The sequence below is a fragment of the Episyrphus balteatus genome, chromosome 1, assembly GCF_945859705.1.
Source record: "Episyrphus balteatus chromosome 1, idEpiBalt1.1, whole genome shotgun sequence".
Lineage (NCBI taxonomy): Eukaryota > Metazoa > Arthropoda > Insecta > Diptera > Syrphidae > Episyrphus > Episyrphus balteatus.
Genome location: NC_079134.1, coordinates 134,590,006 through 134,611,075, shown reverse-complemented (window position 1 = coordinate 134,611,075; position 21,070 = coordinate 134,590,006). Strand labels below are relative to the sequence as shown.

Here is a 21,070-nt window from a genome sequence, read left to right as displayed (position 1 = left end):
GAGCAACTCTGAAACCAGGTTGTTTTACGTATAAAATTTGTTGCATGAAATGTATTATATAATTAATTCTCAATTATTCCTCGAAGACTAGAGGCAGAGGGGCATGGTAGGACGCTGATTGGAAAAAGTCACACAATCTCGTTTTTTAGCAATTGGAAGAACTTAAGCTATTTTCCTTAAAACATCAGTTAATTATGTGAATGAGATAGGAAAAGATAAATGGCAATAACAGTTTAACGAAACGAATAGGTACTCCATTTGGCAATATTATCGTGGAATAGGTTTTTTTTTTAGGTAAAGAATGCATTTTTTTTCCGAGCGAAAAAATAGTTTCCGTTTTGTTATCGCGTCGTGTCGATGAGAATTTTAGAATAGTTAGTAGTATCAAGAACGAAAAGTTGTGCGGATTTCTCGATGGAAGTGCAGCTAGCTAATGGACAGGTTTAATAGTTTTTGATCCATTTAATTTCAAGCAATTTCTGAATCCCTATTTGTCAATGCTCTCAAGGAGTCATGATTAAATGCTGGTGTTCCACATTCGAAATACAGAAAAAAAAAATATCGTTAATGAAGATTAGAGAGTCGGAGACAAAACGGATCTACAAGAAAAATTAATTTATCTGAAGGTATTGTGCGGAAAAGATACGAAATAGAAAGAAATGAAAATTCAAAATCTTCACCTCACAAACTATAAAATTAGCCAATAAAAAAAAAAATACCAAATGATTGGACTATCAAATGAAAAAGCTTCGATGCATTCATCTTTGTTTACTATCAAGAATTTTGGGGCTAAATAAGCTGGCATAGTCATTTAACTTGAAAATATGAGTCAGGTCACTGCCATGACCAGGGATATACATGAAAAAATTGATGGAAGGTGTCATATTCATGGGTAATGCTAAATTCTAACTAAAGGTGCTCTAACGAAATGAAAATAATAAAAAGAATAAATAATAGATCTTTAAGAAAAAAGTGGTTGTATGTTGTTATCATTCGGGTAAGCAGGCACAGGCGGATAGAATAGACTGAGACACTGGCAGTTTATATATGTTTACCAGAGGCGAGTAGGGTCTCTTACTTACCGGCCGATATCCTGACTGTGGCCATGGAAAAAATTAATATTATGTCAAAGGATGTGTAAAGTTTAGTATTTTTTTGTTTCTTAACGAAAATATGTCAGAATTTTGTAGTTGAATTTTTTTCATATGCCAATTATATCCCGATTTAACGTGTATTTGTACTTAATGACCTTATGTAACTTCCCAAAAACCTATCAAATGATAACTTACCACTGGCAATGGTGGCCGACATAGAACGTTTCCTGGTGATTTCTGAGATGTTGGTGTAGGAGTTGCTGATGCTTCCATTATAGTTTCTGGATTTTGAAAAGTATACACTGTTAGAGCCGGACGCTGATGACCTTTTTCGTAGGCCGATGATATTGTGTGTGGACGATCTGTAGAAGGAACGTCCTGGGAATGTGGTGGCCATGTGGACACAGCATGTGATTGACTTGTTGCAGTGGAAGCCTATAAGATTCGAAAAACAAGTATTAGGTGAATTTCAAATTCGACAATTTTAATAATTTTTGCAACAGGAAGCGCATTAGGTACAAAAATAAAAAAATAAACAAAAAAATAATAAACCTGAGAAGTTAAAGCTGGCGATGAGCAAAAACCACTATCACTGGATTCACCAGGCTTAAGGCGAATCGTAGGTGAAATTAACTAAAACAAAAATTTAAAAACAAAAATTCAAATCATGTTCAAACAACAAAAAGCAAAAACACTCATGAGCTCATATCAAAAATAATCACATACCTGAGACAAAGATCGTGGATAATGATGATGTCCAGGTGATCCACTAGAACCACTACTATTCATTGAACTTATCGAACACACCGAACTCTTTCGTGATCCCAATGAATTCGAACAACCTTGCGATCCAGAACCACCACCTGGTGACTCGGGATACAAATTCATAGTTGATTTAGCATCGTGTATTAATTCTTCAGAAGATGGTGGCAGGATATTGGGTTCTTTGGTAACATTAGCAATTGATTGCATTGCTTCTTGTAAATGACCCAATTCAGACATAACTTCGCATTCTTCTTTGACAACAGGTTGGAGCATATAAACAAACGTACAATAACGCATACGTTCTTCGATCATTGCCGAACGCAATGATTTCTTTTCGACTTCTTCTAATTCGGCACGACGCATCGTGACATCGTGCATATGGGAATCAACTAGGGATTGTATAGCATCGGATTGGCCTTTGCGGGCTTTTTTCTGCAAACGTAGTGTATCGGTTGAACGTTTTTTCAATTCGGCACGACATCGTTTGTGTTCTTTGGCATGTTCTTTGTCGATTGTGGCGACTTGGCGTTTCCAGTCTTCTAGTTTGTCCTATAAGGTTAAGTTTTGATTGGATTTTTTCGTTTGTTTATTGTTGGGTATAAAGATTTCAAGGTAAATTGAATAGGAAAAAAACTTACCTGTAAAGGTAATACCAGGCAATCCATGATTGCTGATGTGAATGTTTTTAGGCGGGTTTCTACTGCCTTGTGACGCAGACAGACACGTGTCAGGGCGGTACCGATTTCCTTGGAAGCACCTGAAAGAAAATAAGTAGAACGAAAATAAATATTTGTTTTTAAGAAATTTATTTCGAGGGTTGTTGAAAGACTAATAAATATGAGGATATTAGCTCCATTATGAGGAGCTCTTTGTTTAGCAAAGTAGTTGTATTAGCAATTATACTGGGTAAAAAAAATGATAACCTGCTTCATGTAGTCCAAATATATGTATATATATATATATATATATAAAATTGGGATCTCGGAAACGGCTCTAACGATTTCGATGAAATTTTCAGGGTTTGTTCATCTAAGCAAGTAAAAAATTTTGGAAGTATTTTTGGAAAAATCCGCCCACTGCCACGCCCACTTTTTTAACATATAAGTTTTTTCGGGAACGGCTCTAACGATTTCGATGAAATTTTCAGGGTTTGTTTATCTAAGCGAGTCAAAAGTTTTGGAAGTTTTTTTTTTGGAAAAATCCGCCCACTGCCACGCCCACTTTTTTAACATATAAGTTTTTTCGGGAACGGCTCTAACGATTTTGATGAAATTTTCAGGGTTTGTTTATCTAAGCGAGTCAAAAGTTTTGGAAGTTTTTTTTTGGAAAAATCCGCCCACTGCCACACCCACTTTTTTAACATATAAGTTTTTTCGGAAACGGCTCTAACGATTTTGATGAAATTTTCAGGGTTTGTATATCTAAGTGAGTCAAAAGTTTGGAAAGTATTTTTCGAAAAATCCGCCCACTGCCACGCCCACTTTTTTAACATGGAATTTTTTTGGTAACAACTAAGGATTTCGATGAAATTTTGAGGGTTTGGTCCCCTAGCCGAATAAAATGTTTTGGAAGTACTTTTAGAAATATCCGCCCGCAGCGTTTTTTGGGTAATTGCTTTAAAGATTTCGATGAAATTTTGAGGGTTTTTTCCTCTAGGCAAATACAACATTTTGGAAGTATTTTTTTTTACATTAGTTTTTTTTTCGCGGAGACAGATTCAACAATTTCAATAAAATTTTGAGGGATGATTCCATTTTTTATGCATTGTTCTTTTTCTTTTTGTTACAATAACTTTACAAAATTTTTTAGATCATGTATTGAAACTGACCCGTAAATTAAAATTTGAACAAAAAGGGATCTCATTGCTGTAGGCATTTTCGATAATGCAGATTCCTGTAACCCTTCTATCCATTGCTGATCGTCGTAAATAAACTGGATTATAAAGTGGGAATGTGGTGTTTTGTAACCCGCGAAAAAACTGATCATTGCTAACTCAAACCCACTCCAAAAAATTGCTGTTTACATTTGACTTTTTTTACTGAAAGTTATAACATTTAAAGATACCGAGCAAAGCTCGGTCACCCAGGTACTTAGCAATTATACTGGGTAAAAAAATGATAACCTGCTTCATGTAGTCCAATCGTCTATATTGCAATAAATTTCAACTTTTTTCACAACACATTTGATAAGGTCCATTTCATCGTCACGTGCAGAAAAATCATTTTGAAGTCATTTTTAGGGATAGTTTATGAAATTTCAGGTGTAGAATGTCCGTAAGGAATGCGGAAGATGAAGATCTACCTGTGTCTGTGTCTGAAGGAATAGAAACATCAGAAACAGGATGTGATTTTGTGGTAAGTGGAAGACTTTGGAAGAAGTCATAGGATTTAAGTATATAAGCAAGCAAAACAAGGAAGCATTCTACGAACTTCTAGAGGCTATGTATGATAAGTGCTATAAGTACGACGTCAAAGAGGAAATTGTTGGTTTGAAGACGTTCGGCAAGCAAAAACACCTCCAGCAACGAACTGAGGCTGATCGACTTTGCAACGGAGCGAAATGTCATCATCTAAAGCACTCGATTCTCATACCATACAAAAAAGGACTTAGCTATCTGTATATCATCAATGGGAAAGTATGACGTCAAAAAACTTTCAGCGCAGGATACCACCAGTACTTTTATTGATTACGTCTCTCGTAGTCTCTCAGAGAACCCACCACCTTGACAAAGCACGGGCGAATCCGGCAAATCAATGGACTGTGTTGAGGAAAAACTACTTTTCCAAGCTGCTAATTGGCGAAGGCGCTCAAAATTCCGTTTTAAGGCAGAATGGAATACATTCTTCTTGGACGATGACGGCAAATATGAATACAGCGATTTTAAGACTTGAAGTGCAGATGTATAAGTATATTTGGGATCCACTATAACCTTTTGCAATGACAAGAGTGAAGAGATAAAACGAAAAATCACTTCTGCCAATCGCTGTTTCTTCAGGCTAAGAAGACATTTTAGTAGTAAAACCGTATCTCAAAGATAGAAGAAAGCACTGTACAAAACATTAATCATCCCAGTCCTGCTGTATAGGACAGAGACATGAACTTTGATAAGAGCGAATGAAAGCCTTCTGCGTTGTTTTGAGAGAAAGACTCTTCAAGTGATTATTGGTCCAGCGTGCATTGGTGGACAGTGGAGGAGAAGATTCAACCTCAAGCAATATGGACTTTACAGCGACATCGATCTGATCAAAAAATACAGCGGTTAAGATGGCTGGAGTTTTTGGAGCGTATGAACCCGTCAAGTTTTCGTATCCAACCCCGATTGGAAATGTGGTAGAGGAAGACCTTATCTCATGTGGCGCACTCATTGGAAGAATATGGCTTTTTGTATGAAAATGAGAGAGATTTAGAAAAATGACTCACTGATAAAACATTGTACACAATAAGGGTTCTTTCTTAAAGAATTTTTTAAGCTCATTAAAACCCACCATATTCAACACCAAAACCTATTACTAAAAGTCAAAATCAAACGACCACAATTAAACGTTTCAACCCGACTTACATAAAAGTCAGATTGTCAAGATGGAAATTGAATGTCTTAGCTTTTCAATTAAGATACAAAACCTAAAGGAAAAATACTATATTCCTGAATAAATAAATTCCACACATATTTTACCAAAAATAATAAATACGGTAATTTCCTATCAACGACAATAATCTCCTTCAAGAGTCTAGCAAAAAACGTCCCAAAAAAATAATTGAATGTCTATCCAGGATATTTGTCTGAATGAATTTCCTAATCCCTTAAACTTTCAACTCTACCATCGAAAGAAATGCAATTAGAAGACGACGACGACTACGACGACAACCCTCTTAACTCATTTTAACCACCCTCTTGTGCTTAAATTCAGTTTTTGTTCTTCTTTTTGTTTCGTGTTGTTGTTGTTGTGTTCCTTCAACTCAGAGTGTAATTATTTTTTTTCCCTCTATTCCTTCATATTCCTGTTGAGTTACGAGAAAATGTGCAGTGCAATTAGGGATACCATACGTGTTCACTTTATCCCTATAGCGCACGGCGAGAAGTAGTAAGTAACATTTCCTTCTACGAAACACTTGATCCTGGTACTTGTATCTGTGTTTTCTACTTATATATATGTGCTGCGCGCCGCTTCTATCAACACCCACCCTGGTAGATTGTACTTGTTAGGTACATCAAGCACCAAAAATTCCTCTCTCTCTCCAGGAAGAGGATTAAAGAAACTACTATTCTTGCGCACAGCACATGCATATAGGTGCTTGTGCTTGTAAAGTTAAAGCAAGCCAATCGGCCAAGGGGGGATGAAATAGTGTCAAGTTGTTTTAATGTATTTAAGAACGTTTTTAGGACTTCCTTGATTTTTTTTTTGTTCTTGTTTAATTTCTTCGTCTTTTGTCCTACATATTTTTTTTTTTTTGTTGTTGTTTGTAATGAAAAGGACTTTGTTTGTGTCGTATTATATAGTATTCACTTCCCTGTTGGCTGGTGTGTGCTTGGTTGCTGCCCGTGCCAAGTGTAATCTTTAAGTGCAAGCTTATGGGGATTTGCAAGGTGGGTTCCTTATTTGCAATATCCTCCCCTTGTCTTGTACACTCGACCGGACAAACTTATCCCCGTTTTGTTGTCAGTGAACCGCATTTATTCAAACAAACAAAAAAAAAAAAGCAGAAAAGAAAAATTTGCTCTAGAGGTTGGGAACTTAAAGCCAAACTGTTCTGCTATGCCCAGGGCTGGATTATTTCTTTTGGGTGCTCATTTTTGTTTGTTGGATACAGTCCCTCCAGACGATAAAGTTTTTATTAAAACTTTTTGCAGTTCACGTTGAGGCGGGTAAGTATGACCTTGTCCTAAACAAAAAACCAAACCTTTTAACGATTTTTGTTTCGTTTTTGAAATTGTTTCCGAGGGCACATCAAATCCATCCCTGAAAATACCTCTGTTTGCTATCTATATGTAAGTACGAAAATTTTATGGTATGGAAATTCAGGAGTTGGGTATCTTGATTTGTGCTTGGGTATATGGCTTTCATTACGACTTTTGCAGTAATTGAAACTACCACGAGTTCATTTGTCTTAATGTCATCATTTAAGTAGCTAAAGACAAAGAGGGTGGCTTTCTTGAGATATATATTTTTATTTTTCTGCTTAAATTCCTTGTATATGTATTTGTAAAATATGTTGTGGAAATACTTGTGTCTTTTGTTTTAGGTTTCTTTTTTGTATTATTGTGTGTTTTGTTTAAAAACTTATATAATTGTTGTGGTTTCAGATAAACAAGGATATTTGAGTAAATATTTGTGGGGATCTAGTGAACATTGACAGCAATTAGGCTAAGTTGTTCACAAAAGAAAACTACAAAGGAAAAATAGCCCAAACTAATTTTTTAAATGTTTTTCTTTTTGGCTAACAAACATCAAATGGAAATATTTTATTTTAGAAAGAAAAAAATGAAACAACCCAATTTTATTAATCGCAACATAGTTTGTGGCTGTGAGAGGTATTGAAGGCAAACTTTTTCAAACTGGGTAAATATGTTATTCCTAGCATTGTGTCTTTTTAAAATGTTAACCATCTCAAAGTCTTATAGCTGCAATATACTTAATACTTAGTAATTGTTATGTCACAGGTTTGAAGCTTTGTAGTAAGTGGTTGAGAAGACAGAGGGCGGCAAAGTTCACAAAATTGTTTTTTTTTCTTCTATTTTACATTAAAAACAATGTAATTAAGATAAAATAACATCTTTATAATTTGTAGCTCTCTCCTAATATTTCGTTTTCCATCTTTTACTCTTTCCAAAATGATGGTATCAATTTTTATTGGTCAGAGAGAACAGTTTAGCACATGCAACAAATATACAGCTTTAAATCTTTAAACTCCTTTAAGTGACAAAACGAAATTAAAAGCGATCGAAGTGACAATAGAATAGAAAAAAAGGAAGCTTTTTGACTGGTCACTGTGGCGTATGTATAACATTTTTAAAAACAATTTTTGTTGGTTGGTAAGAAATTTTCTTTTCCTAAATAAATAATGAAATCAGTTGACTTTAGTGAACCACTAATAAGTAAAGATCATTCAACTCAATTTAGATATTAAGTCTTGGACTTTTCAGTTTTCAGCATTGATGGATCAATCAGACCACAAATGAATCTAGTTGAATTGAAATCCTTCAAAGGTTATTGACATACTTGAAACATTGCACTTATAGCAATTTACTCATAGATCAGTCAAAAGCCTGGTGCGACTTTTGTCTACATATGCTTGCATTTTTTCTTTTCCCTATTTTCTGACTTATGTTCTAATAAAAAAGCCAAAGGACAGTTACCATTTTCACACATTTAATCAACTTTTTTTTTATCAAAAAACAAAACACACTGAAGCTAGAAAATCAATAAATTTTTTTAGATTTCATATATTTGTTTTATTCATGTCAAAGCGGTCTTCAATGAACCCACGTAAAAATTCTTCGTTCTTCTTGATTCTTTAGGTGCCTTTGAGAGAACTTTCGCAAGTATACTCTTGAGAGTATAGGGTTTAACTACAAACCAAAAAGTGAAAAACTGTAAATTTTCCAATTGCTATAAAACAGGCCTAGAGTTTAACGAATTATGGAGTTTACCTACATTATGTTCTACCAAAGGACAGGGCCGATTTTAACAAAATTTGTTAAAGAAGGGCTTTATAAAAAGCCATAATATAAACAAACCAAAAACAAATAAACATTTTGAGCTTTTAAAAAATTCAAATTTGGTACAGATGATTTTTATGAAAATTTGAAAGTATTTTTTTTTATCTCTCTTAGAACGTGTACCTGCGATACAAAACGATTTCGATAAAACTTGGCAAATGCAAATACGTACTTAATAGTCAAAATTGCAATAAAACTGCATTTTTATTTTCCTAAAAAAAAAAAAATCAAATACCAAAAAGAAAATTTCCATTGAAACAAATTTGTGAGATATCTAAATCTTTTATGTAAAACTTGGTAGAGCAGTACCCAGAATAAAGAGAATATTTCTCAACTTTATTCAAAGTTATTTTTTTATGACAAAATTGAGAAAATTGTACATTGTCCTTTTCACAAATTTAATTATTATTTTTAACAAAACTACAAGTTCAAGTTTGTAGAAAAAAATCAATCAAAATTGTCTATTCATTCGAAAATTTTCCCGAATGGCAAAGTTGAAAGGCCTTCCATTTCCTGTATAGAAAAATACTTGTAATTCATAAAGAAATTCGTAAGCCAAAATGGGAAATAACTTGTGTAACCACAAAAAAAAAAAAGAATACTAATACTCGTCATTCTCGTATTCCCATTCATTTTGTAAAGGTTGAAACCCCCAAACAAGATATCATTTTCTTCTCAGATTTCTTTTTGAACAACTTCACCCACTTAGCTTTAAAAATTCTCAACCTCCATTAGACTAGATTCTTGCAATTCCAAATCTCATTGCAAAAACCATATTTTTCCTTCCAAATGTCGTTCGTTCCACTGGAATAATCATATCCACCACAACATTGTTCTGTCTTGCAATGAATTTCCACAGAAGCTTCACTAAAGTACGAAAGTACGACCGGCACATTATGAGTTATGTGCTCGAAATCAATAAAAAAAAAAAAAAACAAATATTGGATACTCTGAGATAGTTTCATGAATTATTAACACGCTTGCTCCACTTGTTTTGGTTTCTTTATTTTTTTTTTTTTTGCAGCACCTGCATGTTGCAGTTTTAATTCTGTTTTCAATGCAAAATGAACCCGATTCTAGTTGGGGAATCAATGTTGTTTTTTTTTTTTTTTTTGTTTTCTTTTCTGTTTGTTTGAGCGCGAAAGACCAACGAACTTGATGCAGCAACATTGCATCGGCATTATAGTGGCGTTGTCGGTCTGTTACGTCAAAATGTGCAGAGAAATAGAGATACAAATATAGAAAAAGACGGATTGTGCATTTGAAATGTACTCGTATCCACATTCGTATATGTCGGTTCGGTACTTAGATACACTTGTGCAGTTATAAAATAGCAGGTGAATGTTCGCTATGGTCACATGAGCAAGCTAAAGCACAAAACCAAAAGCACCTTAATGTCTTCTTGATAGTTGGTGCTGCTAGCTAGCTGTTGGTATTTCCTCCTCACACCTTCACTTGGAAACGTGCTTAGGAAAACTTATTTATGTTATACATTTTCACTGTGCGACTGGCGCAATCAGTATCGGATTTTGACATTTCAATGTTTAAAGAAATTTACGAGTATGTGTGGTGTGGGGCCACTTTTTTTTTTTATCAATGGTTGGATTAAGTTATTACTTTTAAGGAAAATCTATTGATAATATTGTATTATGGTAATTTTCAGAAAAGGAGTTGAGAGTTTGTGAAAAGGAAACAGTAGCATATAAATTGAAGTGTAAATAAGACTAATGGCTGACGGAGAGCCTGATTTAGTGCAAATTAAGGATTTAAGGCATTTATTACCATTTAGTATTTTGTTTGAAAGATCAAGAAATGTCTGCTATATTTTCTTCAACTTGTAGGTACTGAGTCTACCGAAAAGTGCATTTTTAATATAGATCAAATATTTGGTGGATTTTATAGATATGTACATTAGGGCGTTTATTATTTAGGTTTTTTTTCGAGAATCTAAATAATACCTCATCAAAAAATTTTGATTTAAGTCTATATCTAAAAAAATGGCCTCATAAGTCAACACATACCTATTACAAATGATAAAAATTTAAACCCTCTTGGGGCGCCATCTAGCGTCAAAATAAAAATCTGAAAGAATTAGGAGAATTTTTATTATTATTTAGAAACAGTTTTTTTTTCACTTAGGAACTTGATTCAAAAATGACGAAAGCCCTAATGTACATTGATGTATGAACCCTCCTTTCTGCAAATAAACTTCAATTTTGGTTTCAAGCAGTATGAAAAGCAAGCCGAACCTGCTTGAATTAATTACTAGAAAATCATTTCGAGTAATTGATAGCTTAAAAATGATAGCGAAAAATGTACGAAATATAGTTCTTTGCAAACTGAGTTATCAAAAACAAACACTATTGAAGATACGAGTTTAATAGACTGTGGAAAGTTCTTTGGAAAGCAGCAGGAAACAAGAAACGTTTTATTATTTTTGGATCCAAAAAGCACAGCGAAAAAAAAAAGTAAGTCAATTCTGTAGTTTCAGCGGATAGAAATTTCAGTAGTTTCTACGAGCTATTACAAAAACGTCTCTGTTCTGCAGTTCCTTAGTGATGTTATTATTTGTTTCAGGAGGTTTTAAAGTTACATAAGCTGAGTAGAAAAAGTATTTTCAAAACTCGCAGTTCTAACATTCTAATATTTAAACAGAAATAAGAAAATCTCTATGTCAAATAGATAACGAATTCTGCGACCGATGCCAGATATTTCCAATATAGTAAATTTGCGAACGGTCCGAGAACTCGGAAAATGGCGCATTTTCGAATGTATTGAGGCTTAGCGGCAACATTCCTAAGAATCTATCAGAGATGCTACCCGAGAATTGCTAGGCTTACAAGACCAACAGAAGAAAATGCATAACGAGTGCCGGCTAGAAAGTGCAGCTTAACAAAATAACGTACAAAGCGGAGCCTGCAGAGAAGGACGAGAGCAGTTTTTGTGAAGAAATTTTATATTACTTTATTTATTGTCAATTTTTGCATTTTGTGAATTTTTTTTAAATACTTTATCATAAGATTTTATCATGTAGTATGATGTACATAATTTCAATTAAAATAAATAAATACAAATGCAGTCCGTGAGCCATCAAAATTGGAAAGTACAGAGAATCTACAGCTTTTCTGAAATTAATAGAAGACAAATATTACTAACAAGAAAAAAATAACAAAAATAATAAAAAATTATTAAAATTATTTTTATTTTAAGTGGAGTGATTGAATATAATTCAATATAAGTTCAAGTCACCTCAACTCCAAAAATTTATAAAGCGTTTCGCCCAGGTACGACAGTGGGCTCATCAGTTAGACCTGTCGTACCTGGGCGAAACGCTTTATAAATTTTTGGAGTTGAGGTCACTTGAACTTATATTGAATTACAAATATTAATGATATGATGTTTGGAAGTTTAACCAAATACTAAAAAGAACCTAAAACGCGTGCATCCTGAACTGAAAATAAACTCTATGCATAACGTTTGGGTCCGAATCCGAACCGACCGAAAAAAAAAATCATGGCATTCATGACCAGTCCTGTCTCACTGGTGGAAGTTACAGTAAAGTCACCTAAGACACTTTTTTAGAACGTTCAATTCTGAGTAAAATGCTTTTTGATCCATTGGGATAGCATAAAATTCAGCTGTGCTGTAGAAATTAAAAAAAAAAAAGAAAATCATGTGTGCAATTCACACGTAGTAGAAGTGAAACCTTAAAAAATCATTTTTCTTGAAAAAAAAAAAAAAAAAAAATAGAAAAAATCTACCTATTTTTATTCTTCATCACCTTCAAATCCATGTTTTTTTTATGACAACCTATATAAATTTTATATCATCTGAAAGCTAATTGTCTAAGCTCAAAATATATATATCAATCAATTTCCATCAAAAAAAGCGAAAAAACACGTATTTTTGTCTTCTCACGCTATTAAATGCATTTTTTCCCTAACAACCTATAAACAATTTTATACCATCTGAAAGCTTATTGTCTTAGCTCAAAATAAATATATCGATCAAGTCTATGAGACATCTACAAAAAGAGCTAGAATTTTTTAAACTCGATGAAATTTCATCAAAAAAAAGCAAAAAAAAACATTTATTTTTATGTTCTCATGCTATTAATTCAATTTTTTTGTTTGACAACCTATAAAAAATATATAAAAAATTATACCATGTGAAAGCTTATTGTTTCACCTTGTATAATGATGTATAAATCTTATTTCAAAGATGTCTATAAGAGAAGTTCGAATTTTTTAAAGTCAACCATGTTGAATTTCCAGACTGAGATTACGGTACTTCCTACACTGGTAGCTGGTCATCGCCAACAGATCTCCACAGGTGTTTGGAGGTATGTTTCAATTTTTTCAATTTAAGATTGTGTAACTTGTAGAGCACGTACCGTTATGTGTGATATATCAAATAAAAGGTTATGTTATCAGCATGCGTATTAAAGTTAAATCAAATTTGTAGGTGCACTAGATCAAAAGATATAACGTGTGTTCGAAAAGAACATCTTTTTACCGTTATCTCCGAATTTTGAATATGAAATTAATTGAAATTTTGTACAATTATAATTTATTTAATTACCTATCAGTGCAAATTTCATTCATCTGTCTATTAAAACAAAAAAGTTATAACAAGTTGAAGTCGTGTCGCGTTTTCGTTTCATCTTGTTTCAAATCACTACGATACTAAAGAAGTTTTCACTTCAAAATCACTAAAACTTACGTACATTTTGTATGGGAAATCTTCAAACTCAAATGGCGAATGCTAAATCTTAATTTTAAGGGCTCAAATTTTTAGGGAATTTTTTTTTTGGGCATTTCCAACCGAATTTTGAAACGGAAGTAACAAAAATCGATGGTCGCCTTAAAAAAAGGCACCCTAATATATATGCCCTTTTATTGAACGTGTATTTGCTTTGAAAATCTGCAGGAATTCGTCGTTTAATTTAAGTATTTAAAGTTAGAAGAAAAATTTTCCATATAATAGGATTTATAGAGACGAAAATTACTAAGCGATATCTAGCGCACCTTTCAATCTCATCCGGCAAAGCAACCCTGGGTCGCTAATACATATCACTCTTGTGGGAATATTAAAGAGATTCTACGTCAATACCAGAACTACAGTCGTTCAAAATTTCCCTAGCAAAAGATCAAAAGCATTAACTTCAAAAAACCATAGTTGCAATGTTACAGAAATGATATATGAGGATCTAGAAATGATAAGGTAGTTTGAAGTCGAAAAGTTTTTAACAAAAATCAATGAAAAGCAATGTTTTAAGGTAAATATTATATAGTTACAGAATCTGCTTTCAGTTGATATTTTTTTGTAATAAAGTGTCAATGGTGCCCCCTTAAATAAGCCGCCTTAAGTAGTGATTTCTTCTGGACTTCATAAATCCGTCACCGATATCAATAAAGTGAATGGACTCTCTGTCTTTGGCACCGTACGGTCCGTCTCAAAATCTGAGCAAGTCTAAGTCTTGTCTGCTTGAAGTCCACTATCCATTTGTCAAGTCATATCCAGGTCAGTAAGGAATCTTATCGAGGGGACTTATTTTTTTTTTTATATTTTTGTTGATTCTATCTATTTTTTTTTTTCTTACGATTTATTTTCTGTGATAATTCTTATAAAGAACTATTGAAGTAGGTATATACAAGTATTTATAGTTGTCGTCCGTGTCGCAGCACGCAAAAGATACAATTTTATTTGCAAAGAAACCTGTTCTTTCTACGAGGATGGAATGATAATTTGATTTTATGTGTCGTGTTTAAATACACCATCACCTATAAAGCTATCACATCAAATCACAAAAGTTGTTTGTCGTCCGTCTGCTAGCTGCAATTATCAGAAAAAGAGAGAGAGAGACGACGAGGAGGAGGACTAAAAATAAAATTAATTTGAATATTCATTTCTGTGATAGAAATGAATTTATGCGAGGCGAGTTTAGTTGTATAGTTGACTTGACTTGGACTTGATGACAGTTGATTGAATGACTTTTATTTATTTATTTATTATTATTTTTTTTTAATTTTTATAGTTTCGATAGAATGGACTGCAATTTATTTATTTGTTTGTTTTGGGAATCATTTAAAGTGGCCGTAAATAGCCTTCGATAGAAAGGAAGCAATTCTAATAGAAATTTTTCAAGGCTTTTAAAGAAAATGATTGATGAGGTGATTATAGAAATGGCAAGAATTGGCGGCATGCAGGTTTTTGTTGGCAAATGATATTTGTGCAATAAAAAACAAGACAGTTTAATTGCTTTTATAGAGGAAGTGGGCTTTGAAGGATACATGTTTGTCTGGATATGGTTTGTCTTCAATAAATCTCTTTTTCAAGCAAGCACTTGAAGTGGTATCCTCATTTCTATGCAAAAATCAATAGATAAGAAAGCTTGGTGGGATTAAAGAACATCTCAATTATCTGGAACACAAGTTTTAAGCTGTCAGCATTTTAAATCTTTATCATAAAAGCCTCGCATTTCTATCAAAAGACTTAAAAACAAACACTGCATGAGCAATGGCAAACATATGTAATTTTGGCATTACCGTCAGCTACACAAAAGAATACAAACAAAAAACCCAAAATCCCTACACAAAAAAAAAAAGCAACGAGGTAAGTCTGAACTTCCTTGTCGCATTGCAAACAAATCCCCTGCCAGAAGTCAAACCATTGGCCTACAGTTTTTTTCTGCTTTCAACTCACCATTTTTTTGTATTTATTTATTTTTTTTGTATCTCAATTCGGCAACAAATGGTTGCATAACACATTTTGCCTCTTCAGTTTTCACCAAAAAAAAAAAAAGTAATGTCATCTAAAAATATCGTTCAAATCGACTGCCAAAAGTCTGGCATGGGAAATGAGAAAAAAGTAAAAACATCAAAAAACTCCCGCAATACACATAAGCCTTAGCTCTTTCAACAACCTTCTTCATAATACACTAACCAACAAAAAAAAAAAGAAATATACGATGGAAAAAAAAAAAAAAAACTAAACTTACCTCGTGAATTTGTTGCGGCGTCTGCGATTTTTTGGAAGGCATCCAAATACGCGGCAATAGCCTGGATGGCAGCTCTGCAAAGAAACAGAAAGAAAAAAAATATTAAATTAATTTATTTTGCTTTCTTCTTCAAAAATACAAAAAAAAAAAAAATAAATAAATAAATACAAAAATAAATTTATTCTGCGTAAACAAAAAATACGCTCTTCTATCTGTTACGAATATCGACGCCAAAAATGTAAACAAATTCACTTTTTTTGTATGATGTAATTGATTTTTGGGTGTTTATATTTTTTAGTTCTTGTATTACAGTACAGTGTCATTATTCAGAAAGTTTGCAAAGCTTAATACTTCAATTTGCATTTTAAAAGTACGAGTTGCAGTAATTGGTACATATTATGTATATGCAATTATGCAAATTTATCAGTTTTTGTCTATAAATGAAGTGCTGCCTTGATAAGTTATAAAGAAATGTTGTTATAAAATGCATTTTAATGCAGCAAACAGTTAGAAAGCAAAAAGAATGTTATCATTAATTTTGAAGAATTAGTTTTACATTTTAGTGATACATTTTATAAATAAAATCAAACCACATTTTTGCATTTAAAATGTAAAATTTGTTAAGTAAAAAACTCGACATAACAACCAGACAGGATAACATTATTCTTTCTGACTGTATGCATTTTTGCCTGCCTCTATCTTAAGTTATTCATTATAGATAAGAGTAAAAATTCAATTTGTTTTGTGTCACAAAATTAACGGCATCTGCGATTATAGCTTACATGAAAATGATTATTTTTCTCGAAAACGGTTAATACAAAATCGGAAAGTGACTACACTGAGGGAAAAGTCACCATAAAACAACGTAAAATCAATGAAAACCACATTTAACTATTATTCGGAATGAGTTTGCGTTGAAGATGAACATTTTAAAATCAACGTGGAAAAATGGTTAGTTTTGTTTGGTTTCGTATCTTAAAGTAACATAAATCAAAGTAGTTCATCTTTGAAACAAAGACGTTTCAACTTAAATTTATTTTTTCCCTCAGTGTATAGCAGATAAGGTCGTTTATTAAAAAAAAAAAAAACAAAATAAAATTGTATTAACAGAACTTGTACCTGTACAAGAACTTTCTCGAAAACTACAGAACTAATTTTATCAAACATTTTGTATACAAAAACGTTTTGGAATCCGCAATATTAAGTAAATTTTAAAAAATCACATTTTAATTTGTTATACCTAATTTGCAGATTTTTTCTTACATCTGCTTTTGTGTGCCAACTTACAATTTCTTAAAAATGGCATAGTATTTTTTGCTGTAAATATGTAGGATAATCGCTACAAAATTTTATTTTTTTCGGAAAAATACTCTTTTAACGCGTATAAATTGCTTGGGAGTCAAAACTATTTAAAAAAATTGTTTCGTTTTATTACAAAAAATGTATTTTTTTAAATCTTATATACAGGGTGTCCCAAATGTAATTGTTGAAATGAAACATGATAAGAGGCAAACTTAAAGGCTCTCAGAATTTGGTAGATTGTTCATCCCAAAACATAACGGTTTTCGATCAAATGCAGTTCTTATGAAATTTTGAAAAATCTCTATTTTGCAGCAGTATTTTGCTTCCTATACCCATAATTGATTTTTGTTTTTTACAAAAAATCATAACCTGATTACTGGGAACAATCAATTAATCAACGTATTTTTTATTTCACTACAAATAACAGTTCCAAGTTTCATAAGAACTTTGCACTGTTAATAAATTTGTGGCCAAATGAAAAATAATTTTGAACAAATATAATTGTACCCAATTTTATCACTCTATGTTTTAATAAATAAATTGTAAAAAAACAAAAATCAATTATAAGCGGAGAAAACAAAGACCACTGTATTTTCCGCAACTCAAAATTAATGTAAACTGTTTTAATTTTATCCTGCGTCACATTGATGTGGGTTTTAAAACAAAAACCGTCATCAATTATAAAAAAAAAACAAAAAAAATGAGAAAAACTGACCATCACTAGGAATTGATTTTGCGTTACTAGTCGAGAATTTCATCATCAGGCCAACTCACTGCTGAAAATGACTGACAAATTGTAATTTAACTTTAAGCTCTATTTTTTCCAACATACATAGAATCAAATATGGCCTGGGTACATTTTACGTTCCGTTTATCCCAAGTCAAGAAGTTCACTGTGGCGTATGAGTAACATAGTTTAGTTGAATAACTAATAAATTGCAAAAAATTAAATTAGCTCGAAGAACAAATAACGAAATTTTAAATTCTACAAAACAAGTTTTTTTTTTTTTCAAAAACACGTTATTTTTCGTCGCCGTTCAATGAAAACTCCCTTAATGCATTTCGATTTAAATAAAATTTTTGAAGTTAACCAACGCAAGCAGAGACCAGAAATAACAGTCAACCTTTATTTTCAATCGGTTTCTCTCTGAGAGTTACCACATTATAGTTTCGGTTAAGGTTTGAGATTTATTTTTGAAGTGAAAACTTCTTTAGTATCGTAGTGATTTGAAACAAGATGAAACGAAAACGCGACACGACTTCAACTTGTTATAACTTTTTTGTTTTAATAGATAGATGAATGAAATTTGTTCTGTAGATAGGTAATTAAATAAATTATGATTGTACAAAGTTTCAATTAATTTCATATTAAAAATTCTGAGATAACGGTAAAAAGATGTTCTTTTCCAATACACGTTATATCTTTTGATCTAGTGCACATACAAATTTGATTTAACTTTAATACGCATGCTGATAACATAACCTTTTATTTGATATATCACACATAACGTTACGTGCTCTACAAGTTACACAATTAAATTGAAAAAAATTGAAAAATACCTCAAAACACCAGTGGAGATCTGTTGCCCCCCCGAACAGCCACCAGTGTCGAAATCACCGTAATCTCAGTCTGGAAATTCGACATGGTTGACTTTAAAAAATTCTAACTTCTCTTGTAGACATCTTTGAAATAAGATTTATACATCATTATACAAGGTGAAACAATAAGCTTTCACATGGTATAAAAATTTTTATAGGTTGTCAAACAAAAAAATTGATTTAATAGCATGAGAACATAAAAATAAATGTTTTTTTGCTTTTTGGATGAAATTTCATCGAGTTTAAAAAATTCTAGCTCTTTTTGTAGATGTCTCATACACCTGATCGATATATATATTTTGAGCAAACACAATAAGCTTTCAGATGGTGTAAAAATTTGTACATGTTGTGAGGGAAAAAAATGGATTTAATAGTGTGAATAGATAAAAATACGTGTTTTTTCGCTTTTTTTTTGATGGAAATTGATCGAGTTCAAAAAATTCTAGCTCTTTTTGTAAATGTCTCATAGACTTGATCGATATATATATTTTGAGTTAAGACAATAAGCTTTTAGATAATATAAAATTTATCTAGGTTCTCATATAAAAAACATGGATTTGAAGGTGATAGAATAAAAATAGGTAGATTTTTTCTATTTTTTTTTTTGCAAGAAAAATGATTTTTTAAGGTTTCACTTCTACCACGTGTGAATTGCACACATGATTTTTTTAAAATCAAAAATAAAGGTTATCGATTGAGATTTATTTTTTATTTTTTTTTAAATATCTCTCAATGGTTGAGATTTTTACAAAAAAATAAATGTAAAAGGTCAACCTTTAACCGTTTTCGCTGAAAATAAATCAAAAATGGTCAATTCAAAGGAAAATGTCGAATATGTCAAGAATGTCTTTATATTGCAAAAATAAATATGAAAAGGATGTTTTTTTCTAAGTTTATGTATTAAATAATGTACGAACTAAATAGACTCTCAAAGTTCTTTAGACCCAAGATTATATCTCTTTTCGTTTAAAGTAAAATCTAAAGATGAAAATGTGTTTTCCACTGTGATTTGAGTCGCTGAGACGACAAGCACAACCAATGCAATTTCGAATATTTCAGGAGACCGATGTGCTAATGTCTAGGACCTAGGTCAAAGCGTTCAGCTTCCAGAAGCATTTTCACCCGCCCAACTTCAAACTCGGAATTTTGAAAAAAAAAAAAAAAAAAAAAAAAAAATGAAAAAAAGTTTTTTGATGCCAAAAGGTAGCGGGGACTCTAACCTACATTTGGGTACAACTCCCATCCCTGTAGGTGCACGCGTTCTCAAACCGGGAGAACTTAAAGGTAAAAAAAAAGTTAAGCCCGATTCTGAAAAAATAGGTATGATGTGGCAGTTTAACATGGAAGATGATTTTTTAAAAATCTGAGAATGTGCTAAGCGTAGGCCCATGACACAAGCTATCATTTGGCATCACTCCAAAAAATTGCTCTCAAGCGGTTTAGCTTCTAGGAGCGTTCAAAGATTCGGGGATTTTTCGAAAAAAAATTTTACCCCAACTTTCAAACGCGATTTTCTCGGAATTTTGAAAAAAATCCAAAACCCGATTATACCACTATCGGGTAGCTGAGAATTCAAGCTTTCATATGGCACCACTCCCATGTCTCTAGAAATTGATACATTTGCAGATGAGATTTATTTTTTTTCTCTCAGCGATAAATCTCACTGGTTGACCGAAACATAAAAAAATACAAAATAAAGGTTTCTCTCAGACCTTCACCGAAATTTTTCTTTTTTAAAAATAAAGATTATTTTATGACCTTTATTGAAATTGGCAACAAATAAGAGTTATTAAGGAACCTTTCAAAAGGTTGAGATTTATTTTTCAATTGTAACTTAACAATTATTTTACCAAAAAGAAACACGCAGCTTAAACCATTTATGTATAACCAATTTCTAGTGCCATATTTCAAAAAAACAAAAAAATGTAGTTTTCATTGAACGACGACGATTTTACAATATGTATTGTATATATTTATTAAAAATACGTTCATATATTTGTGTATTTCAAATAAATATGTTAAATTTTTTAACCATTTAACTAGTATCTTGATTTTTCAGTTTAAAGAGGCTCTACTGTTACTTTGTTTTATAGAACAATTATTTTGAAAGTTATTGTAATAGCCAAACACTTTGCAAGAAACACGTAACAGACCTGTAATTAAAAAGGTCAATTTAACCACCTTATTTATGAATATGATTTGATGTAGCAAAAGCCCTGTGAAAGCATTTATTCGTTTGAGTGCGAGATCCCCATCATAAACATATCTTTACACGACAACCATAAATTTAATAACTAGGTATGTTATTGTGGCCTTAAAGCTATATAACAAGGCTGTAAGATGTTTCTATGTTTTATGTTTAAATGTTCGACCTTAGACATTATATAGGCGTAAATTATATCGCCATCAAACTAAAATGAAACAAAAGAAAACTCTCAAATTAGGGTCTCTGTAATACTGATTACACTTTCGACAATGCAACAACACAATCAAACATTCTCAGATTCAATGGTGATGATGAATATTTGGCATGTCTCCAAAAAGGAAATACCCACCCACCCATTCAATAAAAGGGCGGGGGTGTGGTGGAGA

At 32.2% G+C, this 21,070-nt stretch overlaps 1 protein-coding gene across 13 annotated transcripts in view; it reads right to left on the bottom strand.

The window, feature by feature from the left end:
* LOC129921564 (putative uncharacterized protein DDB_G0291608) overlaps nucleotides 1-21,070 on the bottom strand; it is a 226,328-nt gene that overhangs the window by 29,481 nt on the left and 175,777 nt on the right. For 8 of the 13 annotated variants that reach the window (XM_056003452.1, XM_056003453.1, XM_056003456.1 and 5 more), the window contains exons 4-9: nucleotides 15,578-15,651; nucleotides 2,498-2,616; nucleotides 1,821-2,408; nucleotides 1,647-1,727; nucleotides 1,290-1,529; nucleotides 1,083-1,097 (exon numbers count right to left, since the gene is read on the bottom strand). In XM_056003452.1, the coding sequence (XP_055859427.1) occupies nucleotides 1,083-1,097; nucleotides 1,290-1,529; nucleotides 1,647-1,727; nucleotides 1,821-2,408; nucleotides 2,498-2,616; nucleotides 15,578-15,651 (1,117 nt within the window). The remainder of the gene's footprint in view (nucleotides 1-1,082; nucleotides 1,098-1,289; nucleotides 1,530-1,646; nucleotides 1,728-1,820; nucleotides 2,409-2,497; nucleotides 2,617-15,577; nucleotides 15,652-21,070) is intronic. The other 5 variants (XM_056003462.1, XM_056003460.1, XM_056003451.1 and 2 more) reach the window with 3 other exon arrangements.